This window comes from Lampetra planeri, chromosome 3 (genome assembly GCF_965212315.1).
Source record: "Lampetra planeri chromosome 3, kcLamPlan1.2.h2, whole genome shotgun sequence".
Taxonomy (NCBI): domain Eukaryota; kingdom Metazoa; phylum Chordata; class Hyperoartia; order Petromyzontiformes; family Petromyzontidae; genus Lampetra; species Lampetra planeri.
In genome coordinates this window covers 14532056-14556534 of record NC_136109.1, presented here as the reverse complement: position 1 = coordinate 14556534, position 24479 = coordinate 14532056, and the positions used below count along the sequence as shown (strand labels likewise).

At 40.6% G+C, this 24479-nt stretch overlaps 1 protein-coding gene across 1 annotated transcript in view; it reads right to left on the bottom strand.

Annotated features, from left to right (window-relative positions):
* Positions 1-24479, bottom strand: part of IGDCC3 (immunoglobulin superfamily DCC subclass member 3) — a 67174-nt gene that overhangs the window by 30984 nt on the left and 11711 nt on the right. The window contains exons 3-5 of the mRNA XM_078621488.1: positions 4804-4948; positions 4252-4382; positions 1659-1799 (exon numbers count right to left, since the gene is read on the bottom strand). Of these exons, the coding sequence (XP_078477614.1) occupies positions 1659-1799; positions 4252-4382; positions 4804-4948 (417 nt within the window). The remainder of the gene's footprint in view (positions 1-1658; positions 1800-4251; positions 4383-4803; positions 4949-24479) is intronic.

Below are 24479 nucleotides of genomic sequence, written 5' to 3'. Positions count from 1 at the left end.
AAATTGAGGACCTGTCCTCTGGTGATGTCCCATCTGCTACCTTGCACACATTAAGAAACCAGTGGTTATGTTAATATTAGGCCCTTATATATTGCCCTCGGGGTGGAGCGGTGGCACAGTAGTTTGCTCACTGTAGCTTGAGTTCAGTTACCATCCATGGCTAATATCAGTGGTGGGTGACATTTCAACCCCCCCCCCCCTTCAATAACCTACATTGATAAGCATGCTAAAGAACAGTCAAGACCAACATGGTGTGGAGAGGCTTTATCCAGCGGTGAATTGACATAATTCTGAAAAGTAATGACTCAATGTTGCCATTATGGGAATATGAGCGAACAGAGTATGGTCAGTCCCTCAGTATAAACGTATTGAAGACACACTAGATGAATATATTAATACATGAAATCTAGCTAATGTAACACAATGCCGAAAGGAGGGAAGAGGACAGACCATACATGTCAAGTCTCGTGAATTACGCATGAGACTCGCATTTTTTTAAAACGGATTCTCACATTGTTTGTTGTTCACCTGAAAACGAATGCACTCAGCGCTATTTTTTGCAGTGTCTCACCGGCATCTGCTCCCGAAGGTTGCAGTCTTGTGTAAGGGTCAGCTCTAAAAGTTGTGTCTTCTTCACTTAGAGCTTACTTTCGCCTTTCTATGACAAACAAGTGGGAAACTAATACCAACTATCCAAGTATATTATTGTTAATTTGCTATTGGGGGGGTTGTTCCCTAAGCGGTGGACATTAGCCCACTGCTGCTACGCAAACTCACTTAGTCCTCCTCGCCTTCGTGTCTGTGACATGCCCATTTGCAACATTGGAACCAACGAAGCAACCTTTGATATATTGGACAAAACATTCAGGTAAGAATGTTTATAGTTTTGCCTGAATTTGTTGAAGTTATGTCCTTACACTCTATATAGCTATATTTTACACTGTATTTTGAAAAAACTGGTGGTGTCAGTTAATGACTAACACAGTTATAATGTTCGTTATATATATATTTGTATTATTGATGTATTTTTCTATTTTAGTTTTACCATAATGGACAACATTGTGGCATCAGAACCAGGAGAACAATCTGCTTTCTGCCCTCTTTGTAGATGGGATGTGAAAATGGCGGCATCAGGCGTGTATAATCTGACTGCACTTCAGGACAAAACTACAGTGACAATTGTTGACCCTGCTGTGAGGCGCACGTTCTTTGGGCAAAGGCTTTGCATTAAATATTTACTTAAATGTAAAGTATCATTTGGTCAGTTTTTGAATCTATAATTGGTTGTGTAAATGTGTATTATTTATCTTCATCAAGATTTTGTTTTTAAGTAGCGGTCTCACTTTATTTTAACCCTTTGTGGTTGACACGGTGGCGAGATGTTAACTACCTCTCCTGGTATACAGGAGAAGGCCATGGGTTCGATCCCCACCCTGATGCCTGTATATTTGGAGTTTGCATGTTCTTTTCGTGGCTGCGTGGATTTTTCCCTCCACATTTATAATCAACATGAGTATTTGGCTGCTGTCAATGTTACGTGATGATAAGCCATCTCGTGGCCAGGTCACTTCTGAAAAAAGCTAAATTACTCAGTACCTGGTAAAATAAAAATAGTTTAGTATTTTTGTTTTGTTTCGATAGATGTTGCCGCTGCTCACCCAGCCGGCTCCAGGACACAATGGGCCGGGGGTTCCCTGTGGCGATACACTCCAGGATGGCAGTCTGGTGCACCGTCAGCGTGAGGTTCTGAGGGCCTGACAGGATCACGGGGTCCTTGGACGACTTCGCTGGAACTGCCGCTGAAAAAGAAAAAAAAACATCACGGACATTTCGTCTCGTCGCAAATGAACTCAGGAACCTTCAATATTCAAGTAACTGCCTGGGGATATAAACCATTTTATATGGAACATAAGCTCTGTGTTCTCTGCAAGCTCAAAAGTTTTTGCACAAAATGATAACAAGCGTTGTTACTCCATTAAATGTATAAATAAGTGAAAGTAAAAAAACAGGCCTCGCTTATGTTATCTCCTTTTCCAGCGCTAAGGTGAATGACCTTGTGATCCTGTAGGGACTGTGAATGTGAGTGCCGAGGTCCCTTAGGGCCTGTGGTCTTTGTGAAACCCAGTCTCACAATATTGGAGTGATGGCGCATTAGGAGGGTGGACTCTTGCTCCGGCTGTGCGAAGAAGTGGTTTGGTTGGGATTATTTTATTGTTGCCTCATCATTCTTGCAGTGACAGTTCACATAAAAGAGGGTGAAGTCACCCCTTTTATTTTAATTGTGCATTATTTTACATGGGAACGACCTACATTTCAAGCCTGCAGGAAAGTGCCTTACCCTGGACTGTAACACACAATTTACAGCATGTGAACTGCGCTGTCTGTGTGGGCTACATACACAGCCTACTGTCCATGATACAGTAATGAAATTAGCTCATGTTTAAGGGAATTCTAAGATAAGAGAGATTGTTCTTGGATAATATCAAATCCTTGTTTCTGTCACTGGTTTACTCTGTAGCACATGGCAAGCTTTTATCAGAATTCTTTTTGGTCATATTTGGCACATCATGCAGGAAAATCCGAGAATATTCTGTCCTTCAATTTTATTTTAAAATTCATACAAATTGTTGCAAATAATTAGTATGAATAATTAATACATATTTAGTTCATATCCACTGATCGTGACGAAACGAGCACTGCCGTGGTCAAATCTCATGAGACCCACAGGCCCTAAGAGACCTGGGATATCACGAGATGAACCTGCTCGTGGTTATTACTCATGGTTACATCGGGAAATGCTCTTGTCCCGCCTGGCCCACAGTGGCACAGGTTGGAGCAATTATTGCTCCAACCTGTCTGTCTTGCTAGTCAGATAAAGAAAGAGCATGCCTTGCCCTTAAATAAATAAAATAAAATTGTCCAATGTCACCCACTTTTATTCTAATAGTTTTTCAACGCGGAGATTACGTCGGGTTTAATAGTGATGGGTGCTTCACCGCGCGCAAAACAGAGGCAGCACATGGTGCAAACGGTTATGTTGCAGCCACGGGGACGTTGATTTATCCGTATACATTGCATCTAGCATGGACTTACAGCCAGATTGTGCAGATAAATGTTTTAAAAACCACACATGCCGACGAGATGTGGCAATAATCTGGGTAAAATGACTGTTTAGCATCAGATTACCCTGTGGAACGATGAAGTATCAGGCATACAACCTTTATTGGTACCCTCAGAGTATTCTTATATGGCCCCTAAGCTCCAGCAGCCATGACATTTCTTTCACAATAATTAGTTTTTTTGGTATATAGGATGTAATCTTGCCAGCCTGAGGTGGTCACTCTTGGAATGACATTGTTGGCCCTGTTGTATAATTCCCAGGACCTACAGGTCACAGATTGATCCATCCCAATGTTCCTGATAATTAGCTAGCATCCCTTCCAGAAGAATGTTGAGATGGATTGAGGAGAGGCCGATTCCAGGCATAGTCAGTTGGGTTTCTTTTCCTGAGGGCTCGGTGACATGTTTAAGTTGACTATTGGTAAGTGCCTCAGTGTCTAAAACAACATCATTAATAGCTCATCCTCTCGATGCAACGAAATTTAGGACAGATGGGTAATTTTCTTACAAATGTCTTTTGTTACAGCGTGCAAAGGAGCTGGAATGTAAAGTCTGACTAGTTGCACTGAGATTACACAAGAAACTGAGACTGTGTGTCTGTCATGTGACAACTAGGATTGAAGCATCTCATATTCCAAAAGTGGATATACACTCACAAGAATGTATTCACAGCCACATAGCAAGATGGAGGATATCCATTTCACTCACATAATAGCCACATATCAAGTCTGTTATAATTACATTAAAAAATGTCCTCTGTGCCTTCTGCGTGTAAGTGCTTTGCAGACAAAACATTCTACTCTGAAGATCGGTGGCGATCGAGAGGAAAACTGTTTTGCGGTTATGATATCAAGGTCACAAATGGGTTTTTATGTTTTGTTTTTATCCATCACCCAATTTATCTAAAAATCCTCAGGGGTCTGAAGATAACAGCTTTAACTGTGGATCTGCTGACCAGTGTGGATTAAAACATTTGCATATGTGAGAGTTATTAAAAATAATACATCTACCGCATACATTGTAAATGCATGGGATTAAGAAAAAAAAAACTGGAATGAAGAAATAAAAAAACTAAAAGGGTATTTTTTGTAGTCATTCCACTCGGCATATAACATTGCATCCAACACTTACGTGTGACCGTGAGAAGAGCATCCATGCTTCGTCTCCGTCCTGCCACATTGCTGGCTATGCAACGGAAGTAACCAGAGTCCTCTGGCCGAACACCTGTGATCTGCAGTACTCCAGAAGGTAAAAATGTGTACCTGTCCACAACAAAGAGCAGCCAGGCCACACACAGCTTTACTTTCAGCAACAACGTTTACACATTTCACCATCGTGAATCAATGTCGATGAGAAAACATGTCTGCAATACCTACTTGCACACATCTTAAGGATTTTAGCTGAAATAACACCTTAGGAAATGGATTTCAGCTTTAAACCAGGCGCATCACTCGGCTAACAATCTCTATGTTCAGAGGTAATCTATAGCAGGGTTTTACGTTGAATTAGGGGAGCCCTTCTGGAATCAGGCCAGCCATTTAGGAGCAAGTTATCAAATGACATTAAACGAGGAATGCGGGCTTCACAGTTCACACACGTCGGTGTAAAATGACGTGAAAAGAACACTTTTCAGCAGAAATTCTCCCGATTGGCTCAGCTATGCGTTGAGAGCAGATTGATCACCTGTCGTCATCTTCTGTCAGAGCTGTACGGTTTTTCTCCCAGGTGACGAGCGGGTCCGGCCGGGCGTTGATGAGGCATTGGAAGCGGGCCACCCCACCTTCCTCCACTGCCACCGGCTGCGGGTGCTGGCTGAACCGCGGCAGTGCTGAAACGATAGAAAAAAGGAAAAGAAACCAGAGACCTCTGTCAGCAACGTATCCAGAAAATGCCTTCTTACGTGGAACACCAGAGCAATCAGCCGTTAACGGTTTGCTGACAGACAGTCTATAGAGACGAATCCCTCTGTTTCTATAATCTCACTTTGCAATAGGTCAAATATTCCAAACGTAATAGATTTGAGACATGTTAAAAAAATGGAATTAAGATTTCAATTGAGCATGCGCCGTAATTTTTGTTAAGCCATTTTCAAATGTATCCTATCTTCCAATGGGGTTGACAGTGTCGTGAACAAACCTGTATTTGCTGGGTACAATAGACTTTAATTACACACTACAGTGATTTTGGATTGGAATTGAAAAAAACATAATAAGAACCATACATCTTCGAAGCCATTTGTATGTGTGCTGTGTAAGAAACTACCAGTATTACATTTGTAGTTATTACTTTAAATATAGCAGTGCAGTATTACATAAATTGCAGTCTTTTTCTGTTGGCTGAATTATTTTTTACAAAACGAATAATTTAATCTAAAAGTATCGTTAAATAATGAACATGATAAACCATTACATATAATAGAGGATGTAACATCCTATGAATGGCTTGTTTTAGTCATTTATCACCTTAATACAGTTAATATTTTCACGATTGCCAGCAACTGAATATGCACTACCAAGATCCATGCGTTTACTTCTATAACCACATCACAATGATGATCGCAATTATTATTATTCCATAATCACCGCCACTATTATAATTATCATCATTATGATCACTACGATCAATATGGGCCATGCAATGAAGTATGGCGAAGCGTGGAGTCGTGCATGCCTAGAATTACACCGAGAGACAGAAAGTGTAACAAATGGATAGAATAACAATTGCAAATCGTGGGCATTATTTTCACTCAGGAAATTGGGCATGGGCAGAGATGATGCCCGATACACCTTTCTAGATGAGATAACGGCCGAAGAATTATTGATAACAGGATGGCAGCCAAAAGATAAAAACATGCCAACGAGGATGACTACCACAGAAATGCAGCAGTGAGATTCACTCATTTGCAGGAGTGAGCAGGACGTGGGATGGTAATGGCATTGGAATGCCTTCATCCAACAGGGGATGTCTGATGATGACATCACCATCATGGTTACTACTATCACTATGACAACCACCATAATAAGCACCACTATCACAGCTACTACCTTCATCACTAAACAGGTGAGGATTTCCTCCCTCATGATTCAATAGATTTTTTATAATTCGACTCAACAATCGTTGCTGTGGTGAAAGTAGCCCCTCTAATTGCTGCTGGAGTTACATCCACAAATTATGCTTTGACTAAAATTCTTACATGCACAATTTGAAGCAGGTATCGTGAGAATTCAGAATCGATAACTCAATGCACCGTTAAAACCTATTCACCATTGTTATTGGACTGGGCAATTTCCCCAATCCATAGGATGGAACTGCAATTCAACTCTTGTAATGGAATGTGATTTTGATGGGTTTTTGGCAATTTTTTTCCAGTTTCAGCTATAACCATCATGTCGTAGATGAAGAATATATTCAGACCAGGTTGCAGAAAAGTGCATGGGCATGCAGACGGAAATGACCGTGGAAGGCATTTTTCACCGGAATTTTGGGAAAGACTTTGCGACCATTTTATTATTTTTCCAGTAGAGATCGCACTTTCCTGTACACTGCTATGAGACAGATGAATGAATCCATTAAGGAGTCAAAGCATTGTTATATATGACCAGTATTTTCCGAAAGGGATTTCCAAAGTGTGCTTTCTAATGAACAAGACAGTCACCGTTCAGATGCGCTTTTGCCGCCGTCTAGAACGTTGTTTCATCCGACATTAGGAAGCTACTGATGCTCTGCACTTTTAAATCTAGATTGAAAACTCATTTCTTTAGAACTGCTTTTTGTGTTTAGTTTGTTGTCCTTTCCCCAACACCTTCGATTAGCACGGTTAGCTGCGTATGGTGCGAAAGAAGTTCAATATACGTACAACTGAAATTTACACTAAAATTCCATTAATTGGAATCACCACTGAAATTAATAATTCCTGCATCTGCACTCAAATGAATGGGATTATTTGACAGCTTAAGTGGAATCCCAATGGAGACACAGGATTCAGAATTAAAATGAACAGATCTTCTATAGACGATTTCTAGGCCTATACATTGCATCCACACAGCAAGCCATTGTAATTGGCCAAAGTGAGGTCAAAGGGATGATCCAGTAAATCAGAGTTGCCTCCAGTTCACTTAAGTGAATTCCAGATCACTTTTCGAACCAGATTTTCTTTTATTACAGACGAAACATTGGCCATAAAGACTGCATATAATAATGGTTGGCTTGAAAACTACCACATTTAAAGTCACGTACCCATATAGAGAAATGACCGAGCCTCAAAAGAGACGCACACAACGATATTCCACGTGGGGGATTATAGACCAGCAAATATTGTTACCTGAAATTTCAATACACTACGCTGGGCAAGTGTGCTTTTCTTCACGTGCAGCCGCCATGCCCCTATGCTACGTAGGATTTAGAGGCGGCGGTGTTCTAATGTGATCAGCCGCGTGCGGTCGCAAACCCCCACGGGTGGATCTGGCTGGCTGCCCATCTGGCCCTGCCTCCCAGCACCCCGCCACCCACCCGCCTACACGCAGCCGGCCACGCGCTGGCGAAACGCAATCGTGGGGATTCCCTCGCCCGCCTTGGCGGACATCCAAACCGCATCCAACCCCGCGGCTGCTGCCGCGCTGCAGGGATGTGTCCACGCGCACCGACACGCGCTGGGCCAGACGTGACAGTAGTAACATTCGCAACCACCACCCCCCCCCCAATACCAATAAAGGATGCCACGGTGACAAAGACGACGATTTCCACCCCCCCACCCCCCGTATTGCCATTACAGACTTGTTGGGGCAAGTGCTGTTGGTGAGATGAACCACAATACCTTGCTGATCTCGTCAAAGTGCATGAACCATCAATGACGTGAACTCCGGTCATCCTCGCCGCGGCTTTTGGCTGGCCATCGAACAAAGGGGCGTTCACTGCATCGCGCGCTTTCAGATGCGCTTCTGCGACCATCTAGAGCGCTCTCCTTCTTTCCGATATGAGGAAGCCACTGGAGCTATGAACTCTTTTACTGGTAGGAACATCCTGGTTACACCAGCCCAACAGGGGATTATTGTGTCCGTCGTGCAGGGAGGGGCTGGGAGGGGAGGGTGGGGAGGGGCTGGTTACCCCGCGGTGCCCTTATAAAACTCAATGTTTAACCTACTCACGCCGGCTTTGGCCCGCCCTCACAGTCGGGCATATTTGCGGAATACACCACGCCGCCGTTGACCCTGGCCATTGACCGAGCAACCCAAAGTTCCTACCAGCTCTCTCCGCAGGAATGTGTTTTTTTTATCCCAGATTTAAAACTCATTTATTTTGAACTGCTTTTTGCATTCACTTTGTTGTCCTTCCCCGCACCTCTGCTTAGTGCGGTAGGCAAACGTACGGTGTGAAAGAAGTTCAACATACAACACGGCACACGAGGGTGTGGGTGGCCAGCGCCACGTCTGGCCACCCTTTGTGCACCAGGTACTGGTGCAGTGAGTCGACCTAGGGGAGGCCTTGGCTCAGTTTAGAGATAATCGTCACTGGTGTTGGTTGACCGTGAGTGGAAATCGAACTCAGGTTGCCGGGTTCGTAGCGCAGTGAGCTAACCGCTGCCCCACCGCTCCCCCAGGGGTCCACGTGCAGCGCACACATAACACCATGCTCAGCAAATGCAATGACGAGCCTATTTGCAGAGTCGACCGACAAGTGTGCAATTAGTCAAAGGGCAATTTATTAAGTTATATCATTTACATATACTGTACACCAATTAATGGGCTTGCCATTTATATCCTTTGAAAGTTAATGATTATGATTAAATGTTGCATGTGTAGCAATTTTAGTTTGGCACATGTACAACGGTGGCCCAAATTAAATCTCGGAATAAATGTGTCCGAGTACTTTTCCACAACAAAACATTCATGAGTACGTAACAGACAAATGAGGTAGCAACAATATATCCTTAGAGATAATTAAAGGATGAAATGCCGACAATGCCTTGCTGAAAAAACAACAGAATGGATTTTCCCTGCCTCCTCAAACCATACCCGCAGTGGATTTGATCTCTCTCAGAGCTTACTTTCACCTGTACCTCCTAACATTGCCTGCCGCCTCTCGCTCTCATGTTGCTCCCATGTTACATTTGCACTTATTTTTGTTGTATTCCAGTGTGTTTCGTTTACGAATTGTAAATACCTCATTGATGTGGAATATTCCTTAAAGACTACTCGTTCCCTGCAATACTCCTGTTAATGCATTTGTTTTTGTTGCCCCTTATAGAATAGCCGGGCAACTAGCTAAATGGGCTCATCCGTGTAACAAATAAATAAACATAGACGCAACAAAAATGTAACTGCATGCATGAAGAGTGTGGAAATCACCTTTGAGCAATATCTCTCTAAACGGTGCTAAGTAATAGCGACTGAAGCCAGATAAAACACGAGCAGTGTGTATGTGTATGCTGTGTGCAGTAAAGATAAACTAATTCATTGGCATGTGACCAACATCTGAAGAAAAAGGCCTGGGTTGTGTAATCGTAATTCTATAGCTACATTAACATTCACAACTGCATGTTCAGCTTCATAATAGTATAAAAAATATATAAATTGTATATAATTACATATGCTACATCATAGTGAGAAAATACTGGATAATGGACTTGTGCCAGCAGAGGGCAAGACAAACACTTCTTGAGCTTTGTAATACTTCAACATTCATAATAACAACATTGACACAATGTGGACCTCTCTATGAACATAATAATGATCATCTATAGCGCTCTCTGTATTCATTTGAAAACAACTACACGGACTTTTTTTTTCAACTTTTCAATACATTGAGTACCCTTTGACACCCGGCTGAAGTTAAAGGCAACTGTATTGAACTCTGCATGTTGAGTAACATCCCACGTTAAATAATGCAACTGAGTTGCTTCTGGTTTTTTTCCACACAGTTGCGCGTCACTAAACCATGCAGTCAATAACATCCCATATCTCTCATCAACACAGCACGGTAATACGTTAGAGGCTGTGAAGGCCTCCAGAATGACCCCTGCCCTGCCAAGCCCAAAGGGATCACCAACACTCATCATTGAAAATGTGCCGGCTCAGCCTATGAATTAAAAAAAAAACTTGCCATTGATGTTAGATGTGGCCAGGAATTGAACTCTGGTCGCTGGGTTCACAGTACAATGCACTAACCACTACACCACTGATCCAAATATTCTCATAGCCATTATCTCCAAACAGAATTAAGTTGACTGAGTGTAAAGTCATCCTGTGTTTAGTGGTCTTCCATGGTGCTTGTGTCCTACTTCTATGCATTTAACTTTATTATACGGTTCGCAAATTTGAAAAGCAGTTGTAAAATGTGTGCTAAGTCCTGATAATAAATTCATAATCCTCCAAGTCTTCCCTGCTCTGTTCTGCATCCAACACAATTATTAATATAAAATAATAAACTTGACAAAAACATGTTAAAATAAGTCTTGACACAAAAATAGACAAAACGAGAAACATTAAAGCAAATGAGAGGGAATGTGTGGGGTAAAAATGTGAGAACGAGAAGGATTGCAATTGAACAAGACTAGGGACTGGCACCAGTATGACGTAGATTTCATATAGCAGTTGAAATCACTGTAACCCATTTTACCACACTGTCCTGGATTTATGAATTCTTCCGTGGTGTAACGGTTAGTATAGCAATGTAGTTGTCCCCAGTTCGATCTCCTAGTGGAGCAGTTGAAACAACGGCCAAGTTTCTTAATGTAAATCTCCCCCATCTCAGTCCATACCGAAAGAACCAAAGAGTATGGATTCCTGCAGTCACGAAAGCTTCAAATCAAGATTAATTGTTATTCCGCATTACATCGTGCAGGTCACATGTGGTGACATAAAGTCTGGCCAGAGTGGAGGAGTAGGCCAAAATACCTTCCAGAGGGGCTCCATCGATTGGGGCCCCTTATGCCAACAGTGATGCGAGAAAAGTGACAGGGCTGCACCCTTACCTTGGACCGGATTTATTATTCGTCTGCCCACTGAAGCACAGCTTCAAGTCAACATCTTTATAGTGTCACCCTGTAGTGTACCTTCAGTTGTACGCTATAAATGTTTGTAAGTCAATTACACAAAAAACAATTGTAAACATGGGACCACAGCAAAAGCCGATGATATACCAAGCACTGTAATTTTATGGCATATACAAGCTTGAATACAAATATAAAACTGATGTGAAATGTGTAATGTTGTGGGAAAAAGCGTATACCTTCAGAGTTATTCAAATTAAATCATATTTTAAAAAGGGGTTCGCTATATTTAGTCAGTATAAATTGTTAGCTTTTCCTATACATTTATTAACATTTGTATTCTAATGGTATTCATTTTGGCAACCTGTGATCCGTAAAAGCAATCTGATTACTATATCTGCATTAACACACTGCACGGCGCATTTCACGATACAGAAGGTTTGTGACCTGGGGCAAGATGCAACACCATTTCCCGTTACCATCAAGAGAGCCATCACTGCAAAGCGATTAGCTTCACCGCTCTATTAATTTGTAAAATGCCTTTTCCTTATAATTATCGTTTGATTTGAAATCAAGCAACGTTTTCGAGCTGTAAGACCCGTCGGTACATGGTGTATCTTGGTGAGCATTCCTACACACAACCTCATTGACTATTCACAGTGCCTGCATAGCTGCCATTCCACAAGGGCATGGGTCAGCATCAGTGACCTTTCCCATATGAACTCTGCACTGGGATGTTGCGGGATAATACCAATTTGCATATCCGGTTGTGACCTTCCCCATCAACAGACACGCTTGCATGTGTAACCTTCTCCTATGCTAGCTGTACTGCACATTAGCGGTTAAGAGCTTTCAGCATAATTTACATCCTAATAAGGCTTGTGCTATTTATAAATATTATCTTAAGGCTGTGATTTATACCGAAGAACGGTATGCTATTTATACAGCACTGCGGGAGATATGGTCATTCACACTTTACCTAACCTACAACAAAGCATATACTGCGAATAGTCGCATCTCCCGTTGACAGCCCCATGTCGATGTATATGTAAAAAAAAGAACACGTCACTGTATTGGAAATGCGGACGTAATTAAGCGAACAGAAATGCTGTAATCTATAAAGATCTGTGCGCATGCTTAAATGGCTGAGTGAAAATTCCTCGGTATGTCAATTCGGTGAATTTCTCCATTTTGCTGGTTATAGCAAACGGAAATCAGTTATTTGCAGCTTAAATAACAGCGTCATTACTTTGTGTAAGCAAAAGTCAAATGTTTAGTGAACAGGATATTCAAAGACACTTTTTTAATGTTTTTGAGGAAGCCTAGCATTAATCGTATTCTATTACATGACTTACACTTCAATAAAGAGGCCTATATTCAAGGCTTCATTAAAGTGGCTACTATAATTATTTGAAGCAACCCATTTTGCCACTTTTACAATAAACATGATTTTACATTTATTTCAATGTTCTATTTCCGAGGAATGTAACAATTCATTGGTTAAATTACATTTGAATGTTCAGAATGCATGCATCAAATTGGGCATGTGAGCTTTGATGTTTTTGGGTTCATACACGGTATATATAATGTTGTGTGCAATGGGTTCATGTGACCCCTGCAGCAACTAGAGGCACTGCCATTCACAACAACTGCCGAAACATCATTGATAACAATTCATGGAGTTTGACGAATCGTTATGTGCTGTACACCCCAATACCTTCACAAGATAATGCACTGTGGGGTTTTGTTCCCAACAAGTTGTGGAAATGTAAGCTGCATTTTTGTTTATTGGCTATTTTTATTGCCTCTTTTTAAAGTGGAAGTGTGAGAGGATTTACAGCATTGTGGCGTCAAGAGTTTCAAAAGTATATTGTTTCACCAGATGATAATTCAAAAGACCAGGATAGTCTCATTTGCAAGAGTGACTTAGGGCATGAGTCTGCCAGTGGGGGGCAATGAGTGGTATGTATAGTCCAAATTAAGTAATTTTAGAATGCGGCCAATTTGGATTCTAATGCTTGTATACACAATGGCCCGTTCTTGAAGAGAAAGTCAAGGGACATTTAACGTCCATTGTGAAGCAGACACCGTTTAGCATCATTGTGGTTATTATACTCGCAGTAATAATTATAGTGGCCGCTTGATTAGAACCTCTGGAATATGCGGAGAATTTGCTTTCGCTAGGTCACATCACTGGCCAAATGCAGAGGGATGGTGATGAAATGGGGAAGCCTTCAGTGAGCAGTCGATAGATTATGGCTGTTAAATTATGGTGATGATGAAATTGCATGATGATTTTAACTTGGCAGCAGTCACTGGGAAAATGAGGTTTTTTTTTAAACAAACACGAAACTGCTAGCGCATTACCTCAATATTTTATATAATGGTACTACAATACAAAATATGAATTTTCTCACATCTTTAAAATTAGTTTTCGGTGCCAAACAAACCAGAATAAATCCAACATTGCCATCATGTGTGACCGACCACACAAGTCGGAAATGGGTCTTCCTTGTGTTCATACAGACTCCGGGGGGGGCTATTCTCCCAGTCTCTTCATATCACAAACCTACAGATTACATTAGAGATCAGTGATCACCAATATTCTTCATTTATTTTTTATGTATTACGAATGCTGGCTCAGAGCTAAGTTATTTAATCAATTCTCACCTGCTTATATCAGAAACACAACTTCTCTTGTCGTAAGGCATCTTTAATGATTATAAACCCAAGTATTTTTTTTCACAGTGTTAATCAAGACATAACTCTGGCTCAACGTAGACAATAAGGCCCTGTATTTATTCAGGAAAGTGTAAACTGAGTATTAAGGCTGTATTTTTTTTTGAAAGGCCTTGGGATATTTGAAAATTCAAATCACAAGTGATTTGGCATGCAGGAGGAAACCGGAGAACCTGGGGAGAACTCACACATATGAGGGGGACAGCACTCTAAGTTCCACACAAAGCCATCACCTAAGCATCTCCCAATAAACGCCAGGCAATCCACCATTAGAGCACTCAGTTTATCTTTCCAGATACGAATGTGATTTGATCATGTGCTTCATACAAAGTTATTTACCACCACAGATTGTATTTAGTTTGTTGTCCTGCCCCGCACCTCCGATTAGCATGGTTGGTTACGTATGGTGCGAAAAAGTTCAACATACATACAAAACTTGCAAAGTGCTTTGGTGCTACGGTTTTGGGAAGGGCCAGCAGAGTGTGCATACTGGGAGAATAATTGAAAAAGATAACTGGATATATGTGTGTAACAAACTCTATAGGGCAGCATGACAATTCAAATACAGTAACAAAGTTTGTTTGCAAACGATTAAATGAATTAAAATGTCGTTTTTGCCCATTCACAATTTATATATATTAAAATAGGTCACCTACTTTTTCCTCTAGGCTCTTTACTCCTTTTTTTCTAAAACATGATATCACTTACGTATGTATAATACTAATTTAAGTTCGCAAATACCAAGCACATAGGAGCTAATCTAGTATTAACCACATATTCATCTTCTTGGTTCTTTCGGTAAAGTCACGTAGAAGGGAAGTAATAAAATAATAAAAATAAAACATAATAAAATGAAATAATTCTCACTGAAGACGGCTGCTTGCGTTGTAGCCGAAACGTCGTGAGAATTATTTCATTTTATTATGTTTTATTTTTATTATTTTATTACTTCCCTTCTACGTGACTTTACCGAAAGAACCAAGAAGATGAATCCCTGCAGTCACGAAAGCTTTAAATCGAAATTTAACCACATATTATTATAGAGTGTCGAAGTGGCACAATGCTTACCACGGTGAATTATGAAACTATAATTTTTTTATTGTATTTTATCAAGTAAGGCCCACTGAGCTCTGTGGCTCTTTTTCAGAAGCGACCTGGCCACAAATGACAGCTCAACGAAGTGGCTTATCACGTGGACATTTAAAGCAGCCAAATACTCTAAATGCATGTTTCTAAATGTGGAGGGAAAAACCGGAGGACCCGGATAAAAATCCACGCGACCACGTGGAGAAAGACATGCAAACTCCAAATATACAGGTACCAGGGTTGGGATCATACCCGTGACCTCCCGTATGTCAGGCAAGGTAGTTCACATCTCGCCACCGTGGCACCCACTTATAGGACCGACAACCTGAGTTTCATTCTCGGTCACGAATAACACCAACCTTTACTGACCTGTGTGGTAAAGCACAGTCAAAGAACCTCCATTGTATCATAGGGTGGGTAAGGCTTCATCCAGCAGTGGATTGCCAATAGGCTGAACATTATTATTAAATTATGATATTCGCTTCATAGCTTCTTAATCATGACAATAAATGCAGATGAAAGAATGCTTTATGAAACTAAAAAGCATACTGTGCCGTGTTCGAATGCATCTCAATACCCTGTGTTTTTGTTCATTGCCAATGGTAATTTGAGTAACATGTTGAAAAGAGATTAGTTTGACCATCACAGTCTGGTTACTTGCACAATTGACATGGGAAACTAATTCCTTTTCAGCGTTATCATGGGGCATCACACCACAGCATACAATAGAATGCACTTACCAATCCGTTAAATGTCTCTCCAAATTGTATTAGCCTGATAGCTTGGTTAACCCTCAGCAGAAAGCCATCATGGCCATCTCAGTATTGACCGCTAGGGCAAAACACAGAGCGCCAGCCTTTGTTTAGGAATGGTACCCCTCATTAACATTAAAACACAATATGAGACAAGACGGAACAATCTGCTTGAATTCTAAATCACTCAATAATCGCCCACAAAGACTAAAATTAAGACATGAGGTGGTCATACATCAAATCAACAGTTTGTATAGCCTTATTTCGTTGGCAAGAAATTAGCGCCTGTGATTTAAAATAAAGTAATAAAAGCACAGCAATGTCGGTGCACTTTGCTTGACCACAGCAATAGATTAACATCTTCATAGGAGTGCAATGCTCTAGTTCCATATTTGACAACATAATTACCACTACTGTAGATCTATACGTCTGTTTGTATTCATATTTTACGAGGGAGATCAGTGGGGCGTGATTCAGCAAGAACAAAACAAAAACGTCAATATCGCAGAGAACGCATACAGGGAAGGGACCTTCAGTAATTTTTCACAAATACATTGTATAGTATAACTAAACAATGGCAAGTACTTCATATGTTTGCCTTCATAATTTTATTTAAAAAATTCGAATTCTATTTTTAAACAAATTTAACACACTCCTTTTTTCACTGATAGCCATTTATCCTAAAAAAAACTCCCCACCCACCTACTCACTTCCTCTGCTTCCCTTGCTATGACTCCAAGCATCTGGTCTGTGCCAGGGATAAACACATTCCAGGAAATTTGAGCTGTCCACAAGAAGGCTTTCACCCCCCTTCCATTAGCTGCCCGCGGCAGAAACCGCTGAGGCTGTGCCCGACACAGATTCTGCTGTGTTATGGCCATTAGCGTGGCATTTGCAAAGCAGGAAATGCACTATTCTACTTATGTACCTTTTTTAAAGATAAAGCAAAACATCTGAGGGAAATATGGAGTGATAAATGTTCGGCAATGTGACATGTTAAGCAATAGCGAATCCTGTGACATCGAGATATTGCAACACGTCCTTTGACAGCACGACAAAAATGTAACTCCTCAAAGTACGGAGGCTTTTTTACTTTTTTCTTTTACGTTTCATAACTAGCTAGGAAAAAAAAATTCTTGTTTAAAGAACCCTTCTAAAATTAAGACTGTGCTATTTATAATCAATACATGCTTCTATGCAACATTGGTGCTTGTAAATACACAATTTCCATCAGTCTCTGACAGCCTGGCAGAACAAATTAAATTAACTCCACGGGAATTAGCACAAAGCCTCCTATTACACTCCCCTTGTTAATAATCCATGTCCAGTTGGCTGTCTCTAACCTCAAAACTCACCCCCCAACTTGACAGCATGAGTGACTGATGGTGATGGTGCGCAAGAAAACAAGGCCCACTAGGTAAACTCAAGAGCCCAGAGACACTGGCTGCTGCCATCTGTCCCACACCCTGCACACAGCACGTTGTACCATATCAAGATTGCAGTCTCTCTACTCTACTTCCAAAACAAAAAGACTCCATAAATTCACTGTCCTGTATTCTGCGCACTATAAATCCCACACAGCTGGATAGAGATAAGGCAGTTTATGCATTGCCTGTCAGAGGGAGCACCTCTGAATGCTGATGAATTTATTGAGGCTCATATTAAGCTGGGCAAGCACCCCTTTTGCTAAGGACCTGAAAGTGGTTTGTACTATACAAGAGCATAAACCTGTCTGAGTTCAAGAGCCAAAAGCATGCAAAGGTTTGACTCATGAAGCCAAAAAGTTGAGCAAACAAGTGGTATTTTGTTTAGAAACCAAGAAGTGATTTCAGCCAACCACAAGTAAACTTTCCTGTTAAAACAAACATTCTACTAGAGATTGATATTCAATAATACTGATGCGAAGATCAGATCATTTTCAACATGACAAGCAAAACAAAGGTAAATATAATAATGATACTATTATTCGACTATAGAGTGCAGTTTAACATAATTATGTATTTGCCTCTTTAATGCAACATCAATGGTTATCATACATGTCTACATTACATTGCTAGTACACAGCAATATCTGCGATTTCAATTACACATTTAAATGTGGTATGAATAAAAAATATATATGCTGAATGTATAAGTTATATATTTATGTCCATTATCAAGTAAAATGCCAAAATGGGTAAATGTAAAACCTTGAAGGGTTTGCTTTTAGTTTGGATTAGCGTTCTAACATTTATTTTTTTATGGGCCATGAACATTCTTTTTGTGTAACTGTCACCCCTGATGGTTATCTTTGAAATATTTAGTGCTAGCAATGTGTTTTTTTTCCACTTCAATACAAGGAAGTCTCCACAACCTTTAAAGTTGGTAGGGTGCAACTTACTGCCCCTAACACAACACGAGCTTTGCACAGTTTGTTTTAGTAGATCAAGCACGCACCTATGTGCAGCTGTACTTGTACGCTCCTCATTCAAGAGCTTAATACCTTGCGAAAGTGAATCACCGCCATGTGTGTGAAATGTCGTATTTTTCCACTCGCGAAATACAATATACGTGTTAAATACGTGTTCGTGTTTTTTTCATCTCGCTGTATAATCACAAAACGGTGCAGTTATGCACGTGTTTTTTTATTCGCACTTGGTGTCCTGCATGTTGGATAACTGTGTGTTGCCCTTTACTTTTGTTTTTTGGTCAGGCAGTGTTCTTAAGAATGCAGGCACTTACTCTTGCCTGTTTATGACCTCTGGATTCTGACCTCCCCCTCCCCGCTCCAGTGTGGCCCCTGAACCTGGCTTGCAGGGTCCGGACATCTGCCTAGGAGATAAAGCAACTGACTCTTTGCTGAAAGCGCCTTGGTCAATTTCCATCTGTTTGTTGGATTCAATAGGATTATAAGAAAAAATGTCCCTTCTACTTTTCATTCGTCCTAAGAATTGATCAATAAAGCTGCATTTTTAAGAATTAATCAATGTTCATTTTGATTTCAACTGAATCTTTGTTCGTCTTGTTTTATTCGTCGCTTTCACGCTTTCAACTTGTTATCTTATTTCTACACAGCAGAAGAATAACCTACTGATTTGGCTTCAGTTTACCAGTGTTCTAAGTTTCAATTTTTTGCCCACAACATTGCTTTCTCCAGCATATCTAAAATGTGTTCACCTTCATACTGAAGGCCTCATGTTGCATTACCCTCCATATAGCAGAGTGCCTGCTAACCAATTCATCTTGATGACTATTGCACTCCAACCTTATCTGATGTCCGAGTTGGCAAATGAGGCATGCGTCAGTCCTTGGTGAATGCCAAATATCTTGTGATGCCCAATCATGTGATAAGAGAAGCCTGGAAGCTATACTTTTTTCCCTTTGGCCTCTAAGGTTCTCTGCTCATTTTTGTTTTGCTCGCTCTCTTTAGCGGGGCAGCAAACAGGATGTTAAAAGCCTGAGGAGCTCTGTGGGGAGGTCGGGGGAGGGGGGATGACCCTGAGGGTCAGGCCAACCAAGCCGGTCAGGCGGGTCCCACCCTCTCCCAGATTAGGGCGCTTTCGCCTCCAGACCACAGGCCATAAACCACACAGCTCTCCAAGCCTCAGCCATCAATCTTGTTCACATTCAGCCGTGACCTCCCTGGCGAGGTTGGCGAGAGGGTTGGGGGGGACGAAAAAGGGGCACACAAAAAAATACCCAATTCTTCAAGCGCACTCACCAACTTGCCTCTCCTTAAACGTTTTTATGGAGACACTTTCCAGAAGCCTTATACTCCCCCAAGTTAGTTATTCCCTCTTTAAGTATTTACTCGGAATATTTCCATGCAGATTACACAAACTGATTTAGCCAATACACGTTAGTGGGGGAATTAAAAAAATGTATGCAGATGCATACACAAGTCAATAATTATAATCGTACAAATATTATCGTATTACAAAAAACACATCTTGACGTTTTTCATCAAATAATGACAGCCGATACATGAAGCGCCTCACATCAACATCACAACCATGCTAGATAACGGGATGGGGGATTTTTTTGTGTGTGTGATATCCTTAAATTAAATCCCCGAGCACAAACAAAAAGGCCTCATTTCACATCGTCCGCAGCACAACGAGAGCCATTGCTGCCAGTCACACCCCCCCTGTGCGTGGCCCCAACATCCTGACAGCAAATGCAGCTCCCTCTGGCAATTTGCACAACAATCCAGCCAGCCTGCCTGCCCAGCCACCTTTTGAAGCGTGCACAGCCCTCGCGTGAACTGAAAGAAACGCCAACACCAAGGCTCTCCCACCCCCACCAAACCTTCTAACGCCTTTCCAAAGGGAGTCATCAATAACGTAGAAGGCTGTCCCCTCCCTCTCCCCAGCAGGGCTGTGACTGGTCGGAGAGGGCATATTTTCTCCCCTCTCCCTTGTTCCGTTGCAACAATGACGCGAAAATTCTGCACACGTTCCAGTGAATATTTTCTCCGATGACGATCATATTTAGCGAGAGATGAAACAAATTCACGTCGTGCACTGTGTGCATCACGCAAAAATAAAGAAGCAATTAAGAGTGAGACGGTTGTGGTTTCTTTGCATTTTAAACATTTCAGGGACAGCGGGTGGCTCAGTGGGTGGTGGCTGAAGCAAGACACTTCAAGTGGAAACATCCTTGTTTCAAGTCCAATGGAGCGCACAGACTGCGTAAAAGACAAAAAAAATACGCTTCATACATTTAAAAGTCGAAAAGTCTTTCCAATTCACGGGATTATTGTTTAACCTTTACCGATTTGCACTGGAAACCACTTATTTTTCAAAGAGCATGAAATGTTGGTGCCATGAGTTGTTAGATGTCACGCTTAATTATGTATAACTGGCAATGCTTTCTAAAAAAAACACACATACAGCCATTTTACTTAACACTGCAAACTAACAAACCATTACATCACTTACACTAAGGCAGCAGTTTTTGATACAAATGTCACCTGTCAACTGCGTTGTATAAAGTGTATTTTGTGTCACCTCTTTACATCAGGTCCACTGACACAAAATACCACGTGCCTGCAGAAAATACAAGGAACATGAGACCACATGCTCACAATAGAAAAGGCACACCGAGGCTTCTCGCACTGGCTTGCACAAACAGAACCGCAGGGACTGTTGAATTCCAATGATTCTCCTGCTAATTTCAGAAGCCTGAGCTTTTCAACACCTTTCTGCTCAGAGTGTCCAGCTTGTCCTACAAAATAATAATAATGATATTCTTAGGTTTTTTCGGTAAAGTCACGTAGGTAAAAAACATTAAAAAGTAAAATAAAATAAAATAAAAATCACGACGTTTCGGAGGCAACACAAGCTTCCGTCTTCAGGTGGTACCGTCACAGCCACGACAGCTGTATCAAGTAAATGAGAGATTGCAGTAGCTACCACTCCGTTTATATAACGGTACCACCTGAAGACGGAAGCTTGTGTTGCCTCCGAAACGTCGTGATTTTTATTTTATTTTACTTTTTCATGTTTTTTACCTACGTGACTTTACCGAAAAAACCTAAGAATATGAATCCTTGCAGTCACGAAAGCTTCAAATCTAGAAATAATAATGATGATGATGATAATACAACATTCGTGATTTGCAGCCCTTTATCAAGCCACTGCTACGAACGTCATGGGTGTTGTTCAATCATACTTCGCCACACTCGTTAAAGAGTGGCGGTGGCCAGGATGAGTTTAGATATCACTCTTTACTGGTGTTAGCCGCAGAGAATCACACTTAAGCCAATGTGCTTTGGAGCACCGTGTTCAGCAATGCAACGCCACTTAAACCTCACTCGTAAATATCAGAATAAAATTGTGTTAAAATTTTCTACATTAGAAGCCTTTATTTTATGAAAAATGCAAATCTAGATAATTTACGCTTCAGTACATGTAGGTTTTAAGCTGTAAAAATCACATTAATCATTTAGGAAATGTTACATTAACATTCTAAACGATTTACGATGATATTAACGTTATAAATACAACTAAAGCCAAATCCAGTACTGTATACCCACAATGAGATTTGTTACTTGAATGAAATTTTACAAGCTAAAAAAGACTGGTTGAATAAAACTGTAAATAAAATCAATATTTAAAATAGTAAAAATATATAAGGCTTTCCTTTCACTACATTCGGAACATTATTGATACAAACAAAAATACTTTCTTTTTACATCAATAAACACTTTGAAAAGGGGTCGAGCACTGCTGGTGTATACTCTTCAAGAACACATTTTCACTTTGGGCCCAAGGTAAGATTAGAGACCGAGTGTAAAGTGCTGTGTGGGACAAACTTAAGATCCTAGATGCCGATAAAAGGAAAAGCAGTTCTTGACTCGGAGCCTGTTTATCAGATCCCTGAGGTTCTCTGTCGCAGCCATCCTGGCGCAGAAAGTAGCAAAAGCAGCAGCAGCAGCAACAGAATCAGAAGCGCAACTCACAGCCAATTACTTGCCTGTGGTAACTGGAGAAGTCGTTTGTGCTGCAGGGATTAGAAGGAAGGATTAAAATAACTGGCAGGGCAATGCTGCATGACCAGGGAGGGGCCACAAAGGTCAGAAGGGCAGATCAGGGCTGCTGGGACGGAGATTCGCTATAACTAAAACGGATACTTGTGAACCCCAAAGGAATATCTGGGAGACTCTAAAGGTGGACTTTAAAAATATGTATATGTGCATTAAAACACATGATTTAAGAACAGTACTTACTGTATCTATCCCCCTGGCTAACTGAATTATCGTGCTGCTTGATACGACATGCTGTCAGACGTATTCCCTCAAGTTGTTTACAAACGGAAACAAAACTGCTCACTGAAATTCATGACGAATGAAAATAAAGTGCTTTCTTGGTCTAAAAATCAGTTTCAAAAGAATAAATTACACCTTTTAACACAAAATATACTATATACACTCTTTAAAAATATATAATCTAAAAAACGACTTTACATTTGAATGACTGCTTTTAAAGATGAAAAAAATATCCGCTGGGTCAATCGAAGCTCCATAATTGTTTTGTTCAAACACAATTCATATTGTACTGTAAATTCCATCACCACTGATTGAATTCTGTGAAAATACTGGCTCCCATAAAGGGAATGTGGAAATTCCACCACTGGCTAAAGGCCTTCAACAGAAATGAACAGCATTCCATGGCTGCTGTTAAAAGACACTCTGACTTTTACTCGAAGGCTAACCTTACTCCTTTTAAGTACTAATGTCAGGATTCTTTATGCCTATTGAGAGTAAAGGGACATTTAAAATACTCTCATTATAAGCCTCAATATTTCCCAAAGGTCATTTGGCTGAATCATCGAGATATTCCTTTCTTCTCATGCAATTATTGTATTTTAATGAACCCTTTTTAAATGAAATAGGAACTATATACATGTATTACTGTGACCAGCTAATTACGACAAAATCCCTTACGATGAAACCACCTGCAATTCGGACAATCACGTAATCATATCTCAGAAGATAAGGATGGTATAACCCTAGTAGTGCATGGGTGTGTGACCACCACACCTAAAAGGTTGTTATATGCTGCAGGGCTACGTGGTAGACAGCAAAGGGGCAGTGTAGCAAATCCAAGTGTTATACTACACTTATATGTCCCGTTATATATATATGCTCCCCGCCTTGACCGATTGAATTCTGTGAAAATGCTGGCTCCCAATCGTACATGTAACCTAAAACATTACATGTGACCATTTAATTATACTTGATAGGTGTTATATTTTTTGATGATCCATTAAAAAATGAAACTGTTCGCATGTACAACCAACACAATATATGTTTTTAAATGTGATAACACATTGTCTAAGGCTGCCAAAATATACTCACGAAAATCATACAAATGTCAAAAGGCAATTGCTCGTATTTAATTTAAAGAGATTATTTTATAAGTATTTGTATACACAGTACCAAGTCTGTTTATGCAGATGAATCAATATATATAATACTGCGATGTTGATTCCACCTTGTACATAACTTTCCCATGTGGAAAGGCGGTACGTGTTTGCGGGGATGTTTTAATGCATTTTATATGCTTCTGTCTACAGCCCTTTTTAAAACACATTTTATATCTTATGAATAAATCAACAGCATTTATGGCCACCACTGCCAGAATTCATAGCCGCAGACGGCAACATCCAAGCAAAGAAGACAATTTAGATTTACGGCAACCTTCCCTTTCCACCACTGGAAGTTGTAATTTCTAATTTCTAACATCGCAAACAAAACATTTTTCCTTGAAATAATACCTGGTCAAGTGCCAGAACTCCATATACGCGAAGGCTGCATTGACAAACGTTGGGTTTCCATTCACGTGTGGGCTTTGCCAACTCAGAAATCTCTAGACATGTATCCTACTCACCTGCAATTTACAAATTGCAGTAATTTAAATCCTCCAGTACAACTAAAACAACACAAGTAAGATGTCTGACAAGTAAAACGTGAAGTTAAACGCCTGCAATTTTGGTAACAAGAGCTACCATCAATTACTACGTATACAAACCCCTAAAGAATATAAGATGCATCATGGAATATTGTGGGTAGATGCAGAAATATAAACAACGGATTGTGATTGCAAGCATACCCACAAGGATTTGCAGTGGAAACTTGTAAAAGTGCAACTTGATGTTTCTTTTTTTATAACTGTTAACAAAATTTGTCAGAATTTAGCAACATCTATTGTTATATGTGACACACACGTGTGTATATGTGTGTCCAATCGTTGTGAAACATAACTTGCCATTGATGATTTGAGAAACATAGCCAATTATGGTATTCAGACGACA